Here is a 19098-nt window from a genome sequence, read left to right as displayed (position 1 = left end):
TTATCTATCACTGAAAAAAATTCAAAGTTTAAAGCTTTTATAGAATATTTTTACTTTATAAAATAACAAATCTTTAAAAATACATTTAAAAAGTCAATATCTATATCACTTGTTGCTGAGGTATACATGCATTGAAGTTCCTATCATGATAGATTTTTATCCAAAGAGCTTCCTTTCTTTAAAGGAAAAATATTCAATTTCTTTATATACAACCGTCTTATAGACAATGGTAATAGTGGCAATAAGACTAGGATATGCTACTTATTGAGGTTTAGTATATTTTAATAGTGATAAAATTATAAATTCCTGAAAAAAATGTCATAGCTGAGATGCTGACATATTTCTATTCAGATTAGTAATACTATTGTTATAATGATGCTAGAAAGATATAAAAATGTCATTTCTAAATTTTAGACCAGTCTACCTTCCAGCTAACTAAGAGAGGAATTGACACCAATTCTGTTTACTCAACCTGACTTTAATAGCAGGTAAAGTTATCCCCACAGTTCTACTGCTGACTCTACAGCAGAAGAAAATTACTGTGAAAATATATTTCATTACCCTGAAAGCTTAATTGAGAGCCAGTCTCTTCTACTACTAAAAACAGTGTGTGTGTGTGTGTGTGGGGAACAGAAATAACCATCTGATGACATATGTAGCTTTCTTATATTAAATATTTTTTATTATAGTAACATATCTGAGTAATTGAAATAACTTCACCATACAGATATCACATGCTGAAGCATGACAATGCAATACTAATTGCACATTGTGTTGACATTTCAAGCATATTTTCTGTAACAACATTTGCATTCATATACAGGTAGTAAAACACATGGGGATAATTTGCGTCATGATTCATGGTAGCAAATGTATTGCTTTCAAGCTAACCCTCAAACCCAGAATCTTCAGCAAATCTATTAATATTCAATGTAGTAGCATGTACATTAGTTATTGTATGAACCAACCAGCTCAGGACCAAGAACTGTCATTGTTAGCCTTTGAAAGAGAAATATCAGCATTATCTGATTATTTTTGTAAGGTAAGTCTTACTAATTTAGAAAATATTAGTGTACTGAATGATGACTTTACCAATAGTTTTCAAATTAGCAGGTGGGGATAAAATAAAAACTTTACGTAGCTCTTTTTAGGTAATACAGCCCAGTTAATGCAGAATGTTTCACCTGAATAGTTTTCCTTCAATACCCATAACAAGGCAAAAAAGCACCAAAAAAGGGCAAGAATCTCAAAATGTGCAATTAGTTTTAATTTAACAATTTTTGGTCGCAAGACTGTTATTTGTGGCCATTATCTTGGTTCATATGGATCCAGACAATTAATGCTTTTTAGACATTGAAAGTTCAACCTTGTTCTTAAAAATCTCAGCAGAAAAACTGAACTTGATCCAATAACACATCTTATAAGTTTTATTGTTGCTGAAGCAAAAATACACCACCATAAACCAATGTTTAAAAGGCAGGATTTCTCTTTTCTTGAATTTGTCCATGCAAAGGTCAAAACTTCAAATGGAACTTAAGTTTAAAAAAGAAGAAGAAAGAAAAAACAGTGTAAGGAGTAAAATTTTGATTATCAAAATACTTTCAAAATTTTAATTTATTGGTAAGTAGCATTAGTGCAAAATATTTAGATAACTAATTCAGTTCTTGAAAGCTTTATTAAATTTCTCAATTTAAAGAGAAAAGAAATTTTCAAAAACCATCAGGTCACAGGAACACAACTAATTGTACTTACACTTTTTATTGTTTAACCCTTAGAACCAAGTAAACTAAGACTCAAAATGTAAAACAGCATTACAGAACAGAAAAGGAAAGTATTTATTGTCACTCTTCTCAAGGTATTTGGTATTATATTTTCAAGAATATACGTTTAAGAATGAAGCAATGCTTTATATAGAGTTTATGCAACTATCAATTTTTTGGTACTTTTGAAAATAAGTAATTGGAAGTTTAGATTTAAAGAGAAGTTTTAAATGGAATGACTTTGTCATGCTAAAGAAGAAAGCATTTGGATTAATTTATATTAAAATGTGAAATTTAGAGTTAGGTAACAAAATTCTATAATCATATACTTTCCAAATTAAAAAAAGAATTAGAATGAAATCTTTTTCTTGATGTCTAGAAGCCACTATCATCTAGCTGTGTGTAAATATTAGATGAGAAGAAGATCGGGGTTTTTTGCTTGAGTTTGGTTCATTTTAGCTCTGGGGGGAGGAATTAGTAGAAAAATTTTGTATTTAGACCTAATTCAGATATATGAAAAAATTTGTATAGATCTTTGCATCTGATAGAGGTTACCATTGGCATTTCCATATTTGATCCTGTTATAATTTCATTTTTACACATGCAACATGAAATAAAATTTGTTGCTAATAATCATAATATGAATCACAAATAGTTCCTTCAACAGAATACATAAAGCAAATGGTAATTATTACAATGCTGGATTATTACAGTGAAAACTAATCTTCAATCTCATACAATGTTCATAGATGATAATTTAACATTAAAAGGTTACTTCTTATACAATTCTGCAATCATTCCAAACATATACAGTTCTGGAAAGCATTAGTCACAGAATGAGCAGGGATATATTTTTTAATAACAGAATGAAAATATGCTTTCATCATAAGTAAACCAAATTCCCTATCAAAATCTCTTGGTAAGATTGAATAGCTTCTGAGTTTTTCAGATAAAGTTATTTTCTCTCCTAGAAGAGAGAGAGTCAGACCCATACTATCACTTATACTGCTACGTTTTAACTCTATGAATAAAAAATTTATAATTAAAAACTAAGGAATATTTTATATCACTAAAATATTTCTATGGCCTCTAAAGACTTCCACGGTTTATTACTGTATCTTCTTTTCTTAGTTTCTCATTAGGGAATAAGCATTAACACAACCGTAGTCCACAGCATACCAGGTAGTATACATAAATAATGAGCACATGGCTTTTATTCACAACTTCATCATATCAGACTAGATCAGTATAAAGAGGCAAATGTGGGCAATAAAATTCTAGCACTCAAACAATGCCAGACTTAGGTAACTAGAGGAATGAAAATGAAATTTGCTCATCAGTAACTAACTGGGTAGTTTCATACATTTAAATTTACTTTTTTTTGTATTTATTTTTCCCCAGGGGGAGACATGTTAGATATTCTTTTCTCGTTTTAAATAAAAATTTCACTTTTATACAACTAAGAAAAGAACTTCCAAAGTACCCACTCTAGCAAATTAAGTCACCGTTGTGATTTAAGCTAATGCAAGTGAGTGGCCAACAAACTGGGTTGATATCATATATCAGACACTTGAAATTGTGTCTCATTCATGAACAAAATCATGAATTTCAATGAAAAATGACTAAAACTGCTCCATGAAAAGGCCTACCTGACGATCATTCTTATAATAATTTTGTTAATCTCCCAATTTTTGCATTATTTATTCCAAAAAATTCTAAACATATTTAAGAATTCACAAAATGGCGTCATAAACACTCAGAGCTACACTGCAATTTCCTTCATCCTGACATCCTTATCCTCTTTTCCCACAAAGACAATAACAAACTCTTCTTTGGGATGCAATTAGCAAGGAAAAGTATCCACTGGAATACGGATGATAGGTAGTCATAAAGAATCAAGTAGCCAGCAATAATTTAGGGAAGAACCTATTTTATCCTAATCCAGCCTCAGAACATGGCTTTAAAAGCACAATATATCAACTTACAACTTTGGGTTGCCAGTTATCCAGCTTGTGAATTAAAGCAGGCCAGTTTGCCCCTCTCAATTCTCCTTCTGCTTTGGGACCATTTCTCCATTTACTGGAAATAGCTTTCAGGATAGTAAAAGGAGGTAAAACACTCATGAATGTTGCAAATAATTACCATCTGTGAGAGAATAAAACTACTGGGAGAAGTTTAAATAAAATTCTAAAAGGTGAATATTGCAATCTCTAAGGATATCCATGGTGCTATTTATATTTGTATAGAAAACTGAAAGCTCACTCATTGTTTTTGAAACTGTAAGCAAAAAAAAAAAGGAAGTAAACTGCTATGAAACTTACACATAATAACTTTGGACAAGAAGAAAACTTCAAACTCTATTTTGACTTTTTTTTAAATTCTCAAGGGCACATCGATAACTAATAATATTTAGTAATCAGAATCTCCTATTTGCAATAATTTAGCTTATTTTCTATGGTGCAATATGAAACTCTGTATTAGTCTTTGCAATGTAATTTGGTCTCAGCATTGAGAGACTTATAAAATAAGTGTGACACTTCTGTAACACTGAAATAAGTTTAAAATACCAGCTCTTTGAACAGAAGAAATTGTATTTGACCATATGTACTCATCAGAGATATACTTTCCAAAAAAAAGTGAGTGGTAACAGCGGTAAGAGATACCAAAATCATATGGAACGATTTTGTTATTACCACCATTTTCTGTTCCCTTTATGTGACTCCCAATAAAAAGTAAAAATACAAGCTAGTAAGTTTTGTTTATTTTTAACCCACTGGATTGTCTTCCATTTTAGATCATAGTATGACCTTACTAGATCCTTACTGAAAATTTACATTATCACTTTCACAAGTAGCTAAATTTCCACACTGAGGGATAAAAATCTTGGAGAATCTGGTTGGGATTTTTATAGTACTTTACAGTGTGCTATAGTAATGACAAACCTGTTTCCTACTTAATCCTATCATCAAGCAACACCAGGCTTCTAATTTTTGTTTTCATTTTAAATAGCCACTATATATGAGAATTAATAAGGTAATTTACTATTAATGCTTTTTCAAGTCAAAAGACATATTACCTAGAAAATAATTTAACACTGTAATGGGATCTTCAAGATCAATTCTGTTTTATACACTCTGCAGCAAAAATAACATTTCTAGTAGGAAGGTATTAATTATAAACCTAGCAAATTCTAGACATTCACATATTTGTGTAAACAATTTTAACATGGTTTATTACATTTCCAGAAAGGTTAAATCTTATATCCAGTTTCCTGCTAATTCTTCCTTCATATATTATAATAAATATATATGTTATTTGAGTGCATGTGTGTATATAGTTTCACACACATATATGTCATATATACATAAAACAGCACTTAATGGTCACTGTCTTTGCAATGTTAAGTTGGGAAAAATATGAATTGCTATTGTGCATAACCCATGGCGATCTTCCCTCTGTTTCACAAGTGGCCATACCGGGATGTAAACAAAACATTGGAGCGAGCCATTCCAGGTGAACTGTATTTCAAGTTGTAGGTTGGTGTTCTCATGAAGAATTGTGTACTTCCTGGTAGTAAATACCTAAAAATGATAGTTAAAAAATTAGACTTTACAAACTAATATTAACATCTCTCACTAAAATATTATGTGGTTAATAATTTGTACATCTTACATGAGAAATGATACTATAACAATGCAACCCACATAAAAAGATTTCCTCTCCTGAGTTGAGGAGGGGAGGCAGGGAGAGGGTCATAAAGCCTCACCCAAAGAGTTGAATATAGATGTAACATGTGATCTTAGTGTCCCGAGACATCCCATAAACAGCCATGAACTCACATGCTAGGAGACTGTTTATATGACTCATGTTAATTTGGAATTCATCATTCACCTCTGTAAATAATGTGTGTAACCAGTCAAATATTTCTTAAAAACATGTGACATGAGAATTTGGCTAACCAATTAAAATAATGTTTCAAGGATGTTGAAACCATTGATTATTATTTAATAAATATATCATTGATGTGTTATGACTATAGGTAATCTAAAAGAAAAAGTTAAAGATTAACATTCATAACTAGATTGTAAATTTTATATTCTTGGACTACTGGGTGCTTGTGATTACAGAAAACCAAAAACAATCATAATTACAGGTTGCATGCAACCGTTTCAGCCAAATATATTTCAGAATACATAAATTTTCCAGATTTTAGGACACTATAGTATATACATTATATATAATGTAACATCATCAGGGTCTTGGGGCAGCATCCTGTAAACAAATCATTAATATTTCTGTAGTGAAACAGAGAAATATTCACAATAAATTGGATAAAGACTATAAACAACTTCGTGTCAATTCAGATGTGCCAATAAATGGGTTACTTTTATTTTACTTTTATTCGTTTGAGTTTTCAGAGCTTTGGGATTCAGTAATTACAAGTAGGAGTGTGTGCCTGTATAATCTGTTTTCTCTGGAAAACCTCTGATTAGCATTAGGCCAGTCCAATCTATATGTCGAGAGAGAAATGATCAAGGAAATCCACATGAGCAAATGCAAATAAGCATCACTATTAAAAGCGTTAAATCCTGGTAATGATGAGAAGGACATGCTAGAAAGTCAGGACAAAGATATCTATAAAAAATTCCAAGAGCAGAAGTAGCAACAGAAGGAGATTTATAATTAGTCTTGAAAAAAGAAACGAAGGTAGAGCATCAAATCACTTATTTTCTTCACTTGACTTTAGCATCTTCCAGCCACAGTATCATACTTCCAAAGACACATGAAGAAATTGAAGGCCAAGGATTAGCTACCTATTCTATATGAAATAATGTTGGTAACTACTAACCTCTGCGTCAATGGGAAATTACATTTATAGTTGTGTTATATGAATTTTGTAGAAGAATATGAATTCACTATGATCAAACTGCATATAGCATTCAGATTAAGATGGCAGAATTCTCCATAATATTCATAAATATCATTTGATCATGAATTATCTGATAATATCCCCTTAATCTATTACTTAATATCACAAACTATAAATAATTGCTCAAATCATTAAGTTAATAGAGCAGTTAAATAATATACAACAATATAAATTAAATCAAAATTGCACAATGGGTGATGAATAATGAAACAATTGATTTCTCACATCACAGATTATATAAATTATTTTCTTAATACCACTTGGGTAATTTATATGGATTAATTATTATGTCAAGAGCTAGTGGAGTCATGATGATTGATCTGATATCTTCTGCCAGGAAAAGGCTACCCTTCCTATCTAGGGCAAAGGTGCAAAAGAAACTAAAGTGTTTGATCAAAAACCACTATTCCATATTAGTTGAGAGTTATTCTATCTTCTACTGAAAATACATTCTGATTTCATTGATAATTATTATAGTAAACAGTAACTTTTGCTGACTTTCTTTTGAAGAATTTCCAAGCAGTAGTTACTACTGACATTACGATAACATTCACATAGCCTTCTGAGCTAAAGATCTCCATTTTCACAGATGAAAAAATAAAAGTACAAAGTCCAGGGTTAGAGCTAACTTACACTATTTTCTTTAACACTATTTTGTATTTTAAAAGTGTTTTTGTGTGCCAGGACCATTATAATTGATTTAAAAATATTAGTTATTTCTAACGATTCTCTATGATACGTATTATTATCAGCTCCATTTTAAAGATGAAAACACCAGAGTGCACAGGAGTTAAATGCCTTGCCCACAGGCACGTAGCTAGTAAGTGGCAGAGCCAGGATTCAAATCCATTTGGTCTCACTCCAGAACCAGTGCTCCCAGCAACTATACTATACTGTCATTTCTGTGTGAATCCCAATTTTAAAACTAAAGGATATAATGATTATACTCATTTTTTTCAGAAATATAAAGTATAAAAAACCTAAAACGTAGAAAAATATTATATATCTGCAAACCTAAACTTTTTAATAGAAGCAGAAAAGGCTAAAATAAAACTTTTTTAAAGACTTAGAAAGGAAAAGAAATTCAGTGTGAACTAGAAAAAGCATATAAAATCACATTGGAAGAAACATTTTGCTTCCCTAAAGCAAGTGCTGTGGGATATTTTAAAGCATTACAGGGAAACACAATGGATTATTTGCCTTAATATCTCCATTAGTATCTCTTGGGAGATCCCACACTAGCTGAACATCAAAGATTAGTTTTGAAATGTTCTTTGCAATGAAGTTAAATAATACAATTTGATTTTTTTAGCAGGAAGAATCTCTAGAAAGTGGTTCTATAGACTGTATCTAAAGAGTTTGTGCTAAAGCACCAAAAAATGTGAAGTTTCCAGCTTTATTTTTATTGTAGCTTACTCTCGAAGTACAAAACTAGCTAACTTGTAGCTAACTCATCCCAAGGAGAAACACCTTAGACTTACACATTTTTGTTACATTTATTCCTAAGAATTATTCTTTGATGCTATTGAAAAATGATATTGTATCTAAAATGTCATATATTCTAGCTGTTTGTTATTAATATAGAAAAACTACAATTGATTTTTTTTTTTTTTTTTTTTGCGGTATGCGGGCCCCTCACTGTTGCGGCCTCTCCTGTTGCGGAGCACAGGCTCCGGACGCGCAGGCTCAGCGGCCATGGCTCACGGGCCCAGCCGCTCCGCAGCATGTGGGATCTTCCCGGACCGGGGCACGAACCTGTGTCCCCTGCATCGGCAGGCGGACTCTCAACCACTGCGCCACCAGGGAAGCCCCTACAACTGATTTTATCCCAACTTTGATTTCATCAAAATTGTTAAATTTACTTAATAATTTATCTGTAGATTTACTTAGATTCTGTGAACACAATCATATCCATTAGTAATTAGTTTTAGTTCTTTCTCTCAAATCCAATGCCTTTTACTTCTTTGGCATGCTTCCTTGAATGAGCTAGGTCCAACACAATGGTAAATAGAAGCGGTAATAACAGTCAATCTTGTTTTGTTTCTCACCTCAGAAGGAAAGCCTTCAACATTTCACCATTAAGTATATGATTGTAGGGTTTTTGTACTTATCTTTTATTAGATTAAGGAATTTCCCCTTGGTTTCTAACTTGCTAAGCATTTTTTAAGCATGAATGTAATATACTGAATTCTAACAAGTGACTTATCCTTTTTTTTTTTTTTTGCGGTACGCGGGCCTCTCACTGTTGTGGCCTCTCCCGTTGCGGAGCACAGGCTCAGCGGCCATGGCTCACGGGCCCAGCCGCTCCACGGCATGTGGGATCCTCCCGGACCGGGGCACGAACCCGTGTCCCCTGCATCGGCAGGAGGACTCTCAACCACTGCACGACCAGGGAAGCCCATCCATATATTTTTAAATGATTTTTTATTCTACTAAAATTACATTGATCACTTTTTAATGTTATTGTACAATTAAGCTGATGCAATAAACAAAAGTTAGTCATGATACATTATACTATTTAAGGTTTCTGGGTTTGTTTTGCTAATATTTTATGTAAGATTTTTACATCTATGTACAGGAGTGAGATTAGACTGTCAATGTCCTGGTCAGGTATCAAAGGTATGGTAGCCTCATAAAACAAGTTAGAGAACATTCCTTCCTTTTCTCTCTTCTCTGGGTGGGTTTAATTAGATAGAATTAGATAGTACTTCTCTCTTCTCTGGGTGGGTAGAATTAGATAGAATTAGATAGTAATTTTCTCTTCTCTGGGTGGGTAGAATTAGATAGTAAAGACCTATGAATCTGGACTCATCTTTGTGGGAGGGTTTTTAATTACTGATTCAATTTTTTCAATAATTAAGAGTATATCTTCTTCTCACTTTTGGTAATATGTGTTTTTCAAGGAATTTGTTAACAATCTAAATTACCGAATTTATCAGCATGAAATTATTCATATTTCTTATAAAATTTTCAATATTTGTAATATCTGCAGTAACATCTCTATTTCTATTCTTGACGTTACCTATTTTTGTCTTTTACATTTTGATCAGTCTCACCAGTTGTTTATCAATTTTATTAGCCTTTTAAAAAACCCACTTTTGCCATTTTGATCTTCTTTATTCCGTTTGCATCATTATATTAATTTCTGCTCTCATTTTTATTATTTCCTTTTTCTGTATTCTTTGGGTTTACTTTAATATCATTCTGTCATCATTCAGGACGGTTGCTTAGATCATTTAATTTTTGCCTTACTCCTCCCTAATATGTTCATTTAAGCCTATAAGTATTCCTATAATAATGATTTATGTACATACTGTGTTTTTATTTGTAATATTTTTGTTATCATTCAGTTAAAAATATTTTCTTACATTCATTATGATTTCTTCTTTGATTCATGGGTTATTTAAAGTATATTTTTTATCTTTCCAAAGTATGGATTTTCTGGATATTTTGTTATTTTTAATAGCATGTGATGAGAAACAATACTCTGTGTGATTTCAATTTTTCGAACTATGTTTTATTATTCCACTATATAGTTGATTTTTATAAAAGATTCAGATATGCTTGGTGTATTGTATTCTGAGGTCACTGAATTCACTATTATATGACTTAAATTTGTTAATCATATTGTTAAAATGTTCTTTGTCTCTAATTTTTTGAGAAGTATATATTAAAATCTCCCTCGATGGCTGTAGATTTGTCTATTTTTCCCTGTAATTTTGTCAACTTTTGCTTTGCAAAACATCTGGGACATTGTCACTTGAAGGAACCTATGGTGTTTATCAAGGCCCCAATCTTTGACAGGCCCTGAACTCCTACTTTTTTCCCTTAGGCCCATGAGTCTGTCAAAAGCATTATTCAGTACTAACAAGTACTCACTAACAAGTACCTGGTTTTAACTCTCTGATGTCTTCAAGCAAATGTTTTGGTATTTTGTCCAGCTTTTCTTGTTGTCATCAGAGGGAGGATTTGTCCAAATACCCAGTGCTTGCTCTATTACCAAAGGCAGAAGCCCTAACTCAGTGGTTTTTAAAAAATGTTTTTACCCACGTAAATGAGCTTATATGGAAGCTCAGTACATGAAAGATAGAAATACAGAGATGCTGAGACTGAAAATTGTCTCTGAGAGTACTACAACTTACACATACTAAAAGTCACATATTCGTCTTTAATTCTAAATGGAACTACGACTGTCTTGAGAAGTGCTAAAATGTACTTCCTGTTTATTCATGTATCTTTGCAGCTTAAAAACAATATTTTCATACTTTTGGAAAACTACCTATTTTAACTGGACAATATTTATAAAAATCCAGTTTTTAAATGGAACTTAAAATCCACCTCCCATAGATCTTTTTGGTGATGAAGGAAATAGTAGAGGCATACTGAACAATAAAAATTAAACTAAAGGCATCTTCTCAACTATATTAGGATAAAGGACAAATGTTGAAATATCCCTACTGGGGGAAAAATTAAATTTATTACCCTTTTGTATGCTCTTACTTGGCTTTTGAAAGCAAAAGTATATAAGTTAAATAATACCATCTCCATGTAGGTTATTTCTGTCACCTCCGGGTTTGTAATTGCTGTCCTTGTTCAGTCCTTTAAAGGTAAAGATTGTTCAAATTAAAAGGATCTTATAGATAATAGCATGTATGAATTTTTAGTCTTTAGCTTTTTCTCTAACCATATAGACAAAAAGAGACTTTCAATTTCAAACTGCATTGTGGCATTACTTTATATAAAACTCACAGGGTCTAGGAAATGTAAACCAGTACCTGGAATTACCCCAATTGGTACCAATGCCTGAGAGTGATCCTCTTGAGTCAGTTGCATATTTGTAAACCACTAGCAGGCACTGTTTACAAAGCTCGACCAGGCGCTGGCAACATTGGAGCTGCAAAGGAGTCACCACCTCCCGGCTTTTACTGAAAATACTCTCCCAAGAGGATCTGTTGGCATGGAAACAGACATGACCTCATGTGGCTGTTAAAAATGGCAACCAACTATATCACTTACCTAGCAACAAACCCATTAAAAAAATGTAGAAATGGCCTCACACATTTGAAGTGACTACAGATGGTTGAGAGGTATGAAGTAAATATACAAATTTGGAAATTAATCTTTACATGAAAAAAAACACAACATAGAATTCATACCTTTAAAGACTTCACTGCTGCTAGCTCTAAGTAACAGGATGGTTTCCCAACACCTCCTAAAAATTGAGTTACTCTACATTAAAGTAACTGTAAAATACTGAGCTAATTTCTCACAAGTTAGGTATTCTAAGAATTTACATTTTCTAGGAAGCTACATTTATTTTTATATTAATAATGATCCCACAAATTAAAAAGTTGCTGCAACTTAATTTGTGACCTCTTAATTGTTATCTCTCAGATTCTCTCTGAGAATTTTGGTTAATCCTTTGCTTATGACCACCCCTTTCAAAACACTTTCATATGTAATTATGTCCATGATATTCCTAGAGCACAGGTTCTATACTGTAGATGTAATGTAATCTCCACAAGTCCTGCCCTACTGCAGTTCCAAAGGTAGTGTCTTCCCTCCTTCAGTGCACTCAGCTTAGTGCACAGCAGGCAGTAGTACATACTGTCTTGGTAAATTTAAATGTGTGCATGCATGCATGCGTGCGTGTGTGTGTGTACACATATATATGTATTCACAGTTCCTAAGCTGATTGTCATGGCCCAAATCAGGAAACATCTTATCATCCTACCACCATCGAGAAAGGGAGAGAGAGACAGAGAGAGAGAGAGAGAGAGAGACTGACTTATTTCCTTAGTGTAACTGAAACTCCTTTCAAGCCTCAAGGGGAAGGTTTGCTTTAAGATTTGGTAATGGTTCAAGTCTCATTTTACATAAACCAATTCGCTTAACCCGCAGAGAGAGAAAAGACTAGAAAGAAAAAAATATTAAGGAAAATATTTTTCTGAAGAAATGTACTTCCCAGTGGGAAATTCAAAGATTCCATTTTCAATCTCCTGTGGATATTTGATATCTTTGGAATTTTTTAAAAATGCTTTAGAAACTCAGAAAGGTATTTTTTAGTAGAAAGGCTACTGTTTATTTTTTCTGGAGAAAAGACAGCATGTCATCAGTGAATGACAGATTTTCTTAAAGGGAATAAGATTCAAATAAGTAGATTGAAAGGAATAAATTTTCCTCCATTTTCTAAGATGTTCAGGGCTAAATATAATACTGTTTTTATTATTTAAAAAGGATTAAAAGTTACTTTCATTCAAGAAATAGTAATATGTTAGTTAAATTAACTCTAAAAATTTAAATTATTACTAAATATAAGAAAAACTAGATATGATATGCATATTTGTGTGTATATAGATATATCTCCAATTTACTTGATGTAATCAAGAAAAACAGGAGAACACCAATTAATAAGGGAATATGTTTATAACTGATAAGTCTTGATCTAGCAAGGCTTACATGCCTGGGCCCAGAGAAATCAAAATTTCATACAAACGTAAATACACGAAGAAAACATTCTGACTGTCTGACTCTCAGCTGAGCACTTTTACTTTCTCTCCCCTGGGATTCTGGGTATTTCTGTAAAAGCCTACCTCCATCACCACCCTCCCCCCTGAATTTGAATATATTTATATTTTGGTACTTTGGAGACATCTGATTAGATTCACTATCAGGTTCCTCACATCACGGTAATTTTTCTTTTGCTGACTTGGAGTACAGACGTAAGAAAAGAACACATAAAATGGAAGAAAGGCAAAGGACCTTCTTCAAATAGCACCTTAATTTGATGTAACACTCTGAGTAATATGTGAGTTATAATATAAGCAGCTTTGGCTTCTCATTCTCTCATTGTTCCTTAAATATTTAAAATAAACATATGAATCAAGGTTCTCTACCTAATTTTGGTGTGTATGTTCACCATCACTGACCAAAGACCACATTCTACTCTATTAATCCATATTTAAGTGTCAACACTCCAGAATCACTCATAAAGAAAAAAGAAAATGACCAGGACTTGCTTTGTTTGGTACTAGGCTAATGGCACCCCCTCTGCACAAAAGAAACCTATTCTTCAACCTGAATGTTTTTGAACCGTGTCCCCTCCCTCCTACCCACTACCTGGCACAGCTGAGTAATATGAAATGCCTCTAGAACATGACAGTGTTCTCAATTTTCAATACTAACACACAAAATTTTAAGAAGGTGAAAGGATGGAGAAATAATTTAAAATACCAGTGCCTTTATCAAAGAACCCAGGGTCTTATCTGCCTGCTTTCTAAATCTAAATTCCAAGGAAATGGGAGGGCCAAAATCTATGAATTCAAAAAGAAAAATTAAATGGTTAAAAAGTTCTCTCCAGAACTCCCTAATCCTCAGAGAAATATGAAAAGAAATGACTTCAAATGACATTTTTAATAATATAACAATAAGATACAGAATACTGAATAACCTCCCGGTAACAAAGGGGAATGATTAATGAAATCCAGAGACTTGAAAAGCCTCATATTATCCAGTAATCCAATAATCTTTACCAGCTTTTTCATCAAAATATTTAATAAAGCAGCTATCTAAAAAGTGAAACATTCATTTCTTTCTCCTCTGGTAGAAGCCCAAATGAATGACTGAGTAGCCCAAAGAAGAAAGGAAAGTAAAAAAAAAAAAAAAAAAAAAAAAAAAAATCTGGACTACACCAACCGGACAATCAGCAACAGAAAGATTAATGAGCTGAAAAGTATGAACAACGCAACATCCAGTTGAAAGTGATATAAGAACAGAAAGATTCACATCATTTTAAGTAGTCTATATGATACGCATACATTTTCAGGTAGGCATATAATTCAGCCTAGAAGCAGACTGCTGCCTTAGAATATTCCTTACAATTTCTTCTTTCCCTGAGATTGTAAAAGAAAAGCTTTTCTACGACAAACTTCCATAGGAAAATGTCTTTGGCTAAAGGGTCTAAACTAGATTCTTTTCTTTGGGGTTTACATATCAGGAGTTTGAGTGGAAAGAGGGCTTTTCCAAATAATACATTCCTTCTCCCATAGTCCCCCTGCCTCCTCCTCTTTGCTTTACCTGGCAGATTCCTCTTCTTCCTCATCCTGCAAGTCTAAGCTGAAATATTGCTTCCCTTGGCCACCCTTCCTGAGCTCTGTGGCCTGAGTTTGAGTCCCATAGCACCTAGGCTTCCCCTAGCTCAGTAAAACATGGTGGATAATTTTATGCATGAAAATTCCAAGAGCTGTTCCCCTGGAGAGGACACATTCAGAACGTGGAGCATCATTCTGAATAGCACTCCCAGGAGGCTGCATGTGATAAAAAACGGTCACTGAGCATGGGCTTCAGCAGCCTGGAAGAGCAAGAGAGGGGGATGAGGGTGTTTTCTCTTTGATGCATCAGCCAAACCCCTGGGCCAATTCTAGGAAAACCTATGACAAACATCTACAATATTCTTTGAAGTTTCTGGACGTGGACAGGGAATGGTTTATTCATTTTGTTTTATTATTGAGATGTTGACAGGCAGAGGCAGGAATCAAGGTGGCCCAGAGTTATTTGGAATATTTTTTCTAAGAGTTTTACACCTAACTGTGAAAGACAGCTACACCTTTTATTAAAATCATTCCTTTAGAAATGAGCTAAGAGTAGATTTTTACCTAGACCGCTAGGCTGTTAGATCAAAGGTTAAAGGAGTATACATTGACTAGATACGATTCAAAGAATAAGCAGAACTAGTCTGGGTTCAAAGTGACAATCAAACACACACAACACTATGTGACTTCACTAAGTTGAAGAAGCCTAGGAATGCCATTTGTAAGGGTACAAAAAAAAAAAAATCGGATGTAAAACTCATCTCTACAAGCCTCCAAGTTTTTAAAGAAATGGATGGAGAGTGGAGGTCAAATAGGACTCAAAGCTACTCCTGCTCCAGCCGCTCCAGTGCAGGGGGCTGGGGATTGGGCTAATGCTATGGGCTTGCAGTATAGCAAGCTCGGCAACCATGGGCAATGCTGCTTTGAGAGGACTGAATAAAGCATAGAGTTAAGAGCTTGGGCTCTTGACTCAGACAACCTGGGTTTAAATCCAGGCTCACTATGAGAACTTGGGCAAGTTATATACTTTATGCTTCCATTTCCTTATCTATACAATGAAAATAATAATAATAGTTTATTCAAAATATTGTAGTGGTAATTATAAAAATGTTTACTATGAAAAGCAGTATCAGGCACTTAGTAATCTTTCAATTAATGTTATTTACATTCTTTATGATTACTAGTAGTAATAGATACCACCAGAGACATCTGGGGGGGAGTAGTGTGCTAGGTACAAGAGGAAAGGATTCTGAATGGAGTCAGAGTAAATTACCAAAATGGTGTCATCAGCACCAATTTCAGTAGCAGACTATCTCAGTGCCTTCCATTTGTGAAGAGTAGCTGAAATCCATGTTCAACATTCCAACCAATGGATCAACAAACAGAAAAAAATTCTAATTATGACTTTAGATTAATTGAACTTCTACAGACAGCCATCAACTAAGGGCCATGGAGTACAGTTCAAATGTTTCACTTAAGTCTCTGGAGAAATAATTTATGGCCAAGATTATTCTCAGATTTCATCACAACCCAGAGCACCTTGTGAATTCTCCCCGTCGGTGAATGGTAGCTGAGGAAAATTATAGTGGTGAGAATAAGTCTGCAAATGGTATAAATGATTCAGTACTAGATGACTAGAATATTTAAATGGAAGACATTCAGAGATCATGTCAGACTAGAATAGTCTGTTAAGGTTTTACCAAAAAAAGGGCATGGTCTGGGTCTTTACATAGGATTTAAATAATGCAGAGGGGATTGGAGAAATGGGGTTGTAGAAGGCAGCCCAATCAGCTACTCATTGACACTAACAGTTCGGAGGCAGAAAAGGACAAATTTTTAAGATATTTGAAAAATAATGAATTTATTTTTGGGGAGCAAAGTTTAAGTAGGAGAGTAATGAGAGGGAAGACTGGAGAAATAAGAAAGAATCAGCATATTAGAGAGTCTTATATCTCTAGATAAAAAGTCTAGACTTTAATGATAAATGAGGGAAATCATTAGATTTTAGGAAATGACTCTGACAGTAGGATGGATAAGGGAAACAAAAAACTGGAGGCAAAAATGCCTGGGAATCTATTAATTTCATTTAGCCTTTCTACCAAAAAGGCTCCTCTTCTCTGAAATCCTACAATAACGTATCTGTCATCTCCTTCATGATCATGACTTTTGCATGTATCTTATTTTGTCTATTAGAGACAGCAGAGTTTTATTGGTTAAGAGCATGAAATCTGGGACCAGGCTGCTTAAGTTCAAATCCCAGTTGCACTAGGTCCTTAGCACCTATCTGTGCCTTGGTTTCCTTATCTATAAAATGGAAATTATCATAAAACCTGCTTCAAAGTGATGTTGTGTGGATTAAATTACTTAATACATGTACAGTGCTTAGAACAATGCCTGGCACATAGTATAAGTGGTATAGTGTTAGCTATTATCATTTTTAAGTTTCTTCAGGGCAGGATCTATGTCAGATTCAGCTTTGTATCTCCAAAAGTATTTAAATTATCAAGTAAATACTCGATAATTGTGAAGAACAGTGAAAAACAACCTACAATTAAATAATTGATAATTGTTAAGAATAATGAAAAATAATCTAGAGTAGCCACAGTGGGGATGTGACAGAAAAACTAACAAGATTTAGCACATGACTGAATAAAGAAAATGAAGGAGAACAAGGATGCGGATGCCCCTGAGATATCAAACCCATGTGATTGGGAGAATAACAATGGGGTTTTGGGAAGTCCAGAAGGGAAGCCATTTCTGAATAAAAGGGAGGTATGGAACGTTTGGTTTTAGATATCTTGAAGACAAAATGACAGTGAGTCACAACAGCTTTGACAGGACTGAAAGTCTGCAGAGGAGCAGGAGTGTAGCCATGATTTTGGAAGTCTGCTACATAAAGGCAACAGCAGAAGAGCTGTAAGGATACAGAGGTCTAACTGAGACTTTTTATTAATTAAGACTACTTTCTCTCCACTGAATTCAAATTTGTTGAGTGGTGGTGTGTTCATATCCATCATCTCATCTACATCAGCTTAAATGCTATAAATTATAGTTGAGTACTGAAACTTACATGCAGTTACAAATCCACACTTTAAGAGATCAAAGAAATTCAGCCATTTTATTGGGCTAACTTTATAACTAAATAGTAAATTATTAAAAATGACAATAATAAAAGGTAACTTAACACTTACCCTGAATCACAGAAACAGTTCCACAGTCCTTGGCCATGACTCCAGAGTAAGCGATTAAAAACTCGGTTGAAAATCCGATATAAATTTACTTCCTCAACATCAGGTACCTTCCAGATGCGTGGAAGAACTGTACGGACACTTGTTTTTACTATGTCCAAAACCTAGTGGAAAACCCAAAATATTTCAAAATCTAGGTGTATACATGTGTGCCTAAAATTCAAAGATGAATATATATAATTCAAAAATGAATACACACACACACACATACTCACTCACTCACTCACTCACTAAACGACAGCACAGAATGAAAAGTCCAGAAATAGATCCAGTATTTATGAAACTCTGGTATATGACATAGGTGGCAAGTCTGACTCATTGGAGTAAGAAGAGATTAAATTTAAAAATTAAAGTTAAGTGAAATTTAAATTAAATCAATAAATGGAGAATTTTTAAATAGTAATCTTCATGGAAAAAATAGATAAAGTTGAATCATTCCCTCAATTCACAAAAATCAACTCTAGAGTGATTAAGGTTTTAAGTTTGAAAAATAAGCCATTAAATATCTTAGTGAAAAGTATTAGTGAATATCTTTTAGACCCTGGTTTAGAAAAAGGTTACTTAAGTAGCAAAAAAGTATAGAACATAAAAGATTAATAGGTTTCCCTTATATTAAAATTAAGAACTTCTGGCCGTCAAAAGATAGCTTAAAAGAAATAAAGATCAAGTTACAAACTGGGAAAATACATTCAAAACATATACATCTAACAAAAGATTAGTATCAGGAATATATAATGAATGCCTAACCAATTGTTAAATACACACCAACAAATTAACAGAAAAAAATGGACAAAAATACATGAACAGGAATTTCACAAAAGAGGAAATAAATATGTCTGATAAACATAAAGAATAAAAATTAAGACATATAAGACATCATTTTCTATCCATTTAATTGACAAAAATTAAAAGTCTGACAACACCAAGTGCTGGAGAAATATGGATCTACAGCATCTCTTAGACTTGTTGGCAGGAGTACAAACTGGAAAATAGCTGGGCATTATCTCCTAAAGTTGAAAATGCATATACCCCAAGACCCAGCAAGTTTATTCCTAAGAGAAACTCTCTCA

At 33.4% G+C, this 19098-nt stretch overlaps 1 protein-coding gene across 6 annotated transcripts in view; it reads right to left on the bottom strand.

Annotated features, from left to right (window-relative positions):
- Window positions 1-682: 682 nt before the first annotated feature.
- Window positions 683-19098, bottom strand: part of TTLL7 (tubulin tyrosine ligase like 7) — a 160339-nt gene continuing 141923 nt past the window's right edge. For 4 of the 6 annotated variants that reach the window (XM_082656213.1, XM_082656216.1, XM_082656214.1 and 1 more), the window contains 3 exons: window positions 17972-18132; window positions 11466-11639; window positions 683-5341 (listed from right to left, as the gene is read on the bottom strand). In XM_082656213.1, the coding sequence (XP_082512339.1) occupies window positions 5221-5341; window positions 11466-11639; window positions 17972-18132 (456 nt within the window). In that variant the 3' untranslated portion in view covers window positions 683-5220. The remainder of the gene's footprint in view (window positions 5342-11465; window positions 11640-17971; window positions 18133-19098) is intronic. The other 2 variants (XM_082656215.1, XM_082656217.1) reach the window with 2 other exon arrangements.

Source organism: Grampus griseus (genome assembly GCF_964374135.1).
Source record: "Grampus griseus genome assembly, chromosome: 1".
In the NCBI taxonomy this organism is placed as follows: domain Eukaryota; kingdom Metazoa; phylum Chordata; class Mammalia; order Artiodactyla; family Delphinidae; genus Grampus; species Grampus griseus.
The sequence above is the reverse complement of the archived record's forward strand: the minus strand, read 5'-3'. Positions and strand labels throughout refer to the sequence as shown.